The sequence below is a fragment of the Papaver somniferum genome, chromosome 7 (genome assembly GCF_003573695.1).
Source record: "Papaver somniferum cultivar HN1 chromosome 7, ASM357369v1, whole genome shotgun sequence".
NCBI lineage: Eukaryota > Viridiplantae > Streptophyta > Magnoliopsida > Ranunculales > Papaveraceae > Papaver > Papaver somniferum.
This window is the reverse complement of record NC_039364.1, coordinates 194,354,827-194,357,077: the sequence shown is the minus strand read 5'-3', so window position 1 is coordinate 194,357,077 and position 2,251 is coordinate 194,354,827. Positions and strand designations below refer to the sequence as shown.

At 36.5% G+C, this 2,251-nt stretch overlaps 1 protein-coding gene across 1 annotated transcript; it reads right to left on the bottom strand.

Annotated features, from left to right (window-relative positions):
* Window positions 1–1,127: 1,127 nt before the first annotated feature.
* On the bottom strand, window positions 1,128–1,979 carry LOC113295754 (cysteine-rich, acidic integral membrane protein-like). The gene has a single exon (XM_026544078.1). It carries the CDS (start codon window positions 1,977–1,979, stop codon window positions 1,128–1,130), a length of 852 nt encoding a protein of 283 aa, XP_026399863.1.
* Between the last annotated feature and the right edge of the window lie 272 nt (window positions 1,980–2,251).

The window sequence follows — 2,251 nt, the reverse complement described above, 5'->3', positions numbered from 1 at the left end:
TTAAGCCTCTCTTGAGCATTTCTTCGAACATGTAGTAAGCAATTCCATTCTTCTCCGATGATCAAAAAGTCAAGGTACATCAACATACTAATCGATTCCATTCTTTTCTAATGATCGTAAACTCAAGTTACATCAACATTAAAATCATCAACATTAAAATCAAAGAAAAATGAATATAAGATTCATAACTATAAATTATGAAGTCATGAGACCCGTTCCATTTCAACACATACTTTGACTACCATGAGTTTTGGTCCCTCTGGAATGTGAGGAACAAAACTAATTCCATAAAAATTTAACATCGACGTGTAAATTGACGGAGATAAAAGTCCGCAACAACTTTACATATAAGAATCTTGAACACAGACCAAACAACTACTTTGCATATAAGAAATAACACGAAACTTATGGGAGCTAAAGTGTACGGATGATTGTGGTACCTGTACCAAAAGGCTTTGAGTGGCCATGGCTATCATCGATCAACTTCTAAAAAGAAAGGCGCATGTTATCATAATCATCCATTTCTTCTCTTCATTTTCTGATTTTTGTCTTCATCGTTATCATCACACCACCTTCTTTAACAAAATAAATAAATAATAATAATAATCACACCATCTTGATTTGAATCCTGAGTAATAACTGTATGGTAGTGGTCAACTGGTTGTAAGAAGAGGAATCGGTTTGTTTTCTAGTAACAGAAAAAAATCCAACTCCGAGCCACTTAACTGAAATTATCTAACGGATGGCAAACGGGTAAATATAAAGATTAACTGACGCTAGCTATAGTAACTGTTTGATCAAAAAATGAGGTTGACTAACGGGTCAACGATCCAAACACTAATTTGGACAAACTTAAGACCCAAACACTAGGACATACCAAAATCTACGATCCAAATGCTAAATAATTCAAATAAAATCAAAATCCGCAGCCGATTTTTAACAAGATAACATAATTATAGGATTAATAGGTTACAGCGGTAGATGCAATTATACATGCATCTAATCATACGTTATGAATGGATGGACACTAATCCATTCACGCACAACAATTTATTGAAGTACATTTTTATATTCTTATACATTGAAATCAAACCAAGAAGGATGTTAACCGTGATCGCTGTACTGCCTTACATGGTTTCTCTTTTTCCATCCAAATAGTCATCATCATCGCAATCATCATCACAGTCATCATCACAATCATCATCACAGTCATCGTCGTCGCATTCGTCATCACAATCATCATCGTCGTCATCATCGTCATCGCCTTTGAAGTTTTGGCAGCCTTTGCCGTCTTTACAGTCTTTTTTGCCCTTGTAGTTTGTACAACCCTTGTCTTGGCAGAGTTTGCAGTATGAACAATCCATGCAGCTTTGGCATTCTTTGCATTTCTGGCAGTCATTGTCGTCCTTGCATTTCTTGCAGTCTTTGTCATCGCTATAGTCTTTGCAGTCCTTACAATCCTTGCAGTCTTTGCAGTAGGAACAATCCTTGCAGCTTTGGCATTTTTTGCATTTCTCGCAGTCTTTATCGTCCTTACAGTTTTTGCATTCTTTGTCATCGTTGTAGTCTTTGCAGTCGTTGCAATCCATGCAGTCTTTGCAGTATGAACATTCCTTACATTTCTGGCAATCTTTGCATTTCTTGCAGTCTTTGTCTTTGTCTTGATCCTTATGGTCTTTGCACTTCTTGCAGTCCTTACACTTCTTGCATTTCTTGCATTCCTTACACTTCTTTTTGCCACCATCATAACTTTCTAGGCGTGCTTTATCATCCTGGTAAATGTCTCCGCCATCATAATGATAGCCAATAACCTCCTTGTCCTGGTCATCATAACCACGAATATGAGTACCGGCTTTATTCTTGATGATCGACTTCTGTGAAAAAGTTCCTCGAGAAAATTTCTCTAAGCCATCGACAGAAAGACATAAAGAAAGTACTGCAACTGATACAACAAAGAAAAAGACTACGGAAATCTTCATTGTGTAAGTGAAAAGGTAAGATTTTTGTGTTCAAATTGGTAGAGGACTCGAGAGTTTTTATAGCCAAGGATTCAAGGTAGAGCCAAGAGAAAAAGTGGTTGAGTGGTTGACTAGTGAAGCTACTAATATTGCCTTTCTCATCTATAGTCCCAATTTGCATGAGTTTGCTTGTAGTGACCATTCAAAGTGAAAATCTAGATATGCCAAGACTCATTTTTCATTTAATGGATAAACGATAAATTATAACCTGATGAATGAACAATACCCAAAAC

Excerpts from the sequence above, each read along its gene's own strand:
- LOC113295754 (XM_026544078.1), bottom strand. The coding sequence starts at position 1,979 with ATGAAGATTTCCGTAGTCTTTTTCTTTGTTGTATCAGTTGCAGTACTT.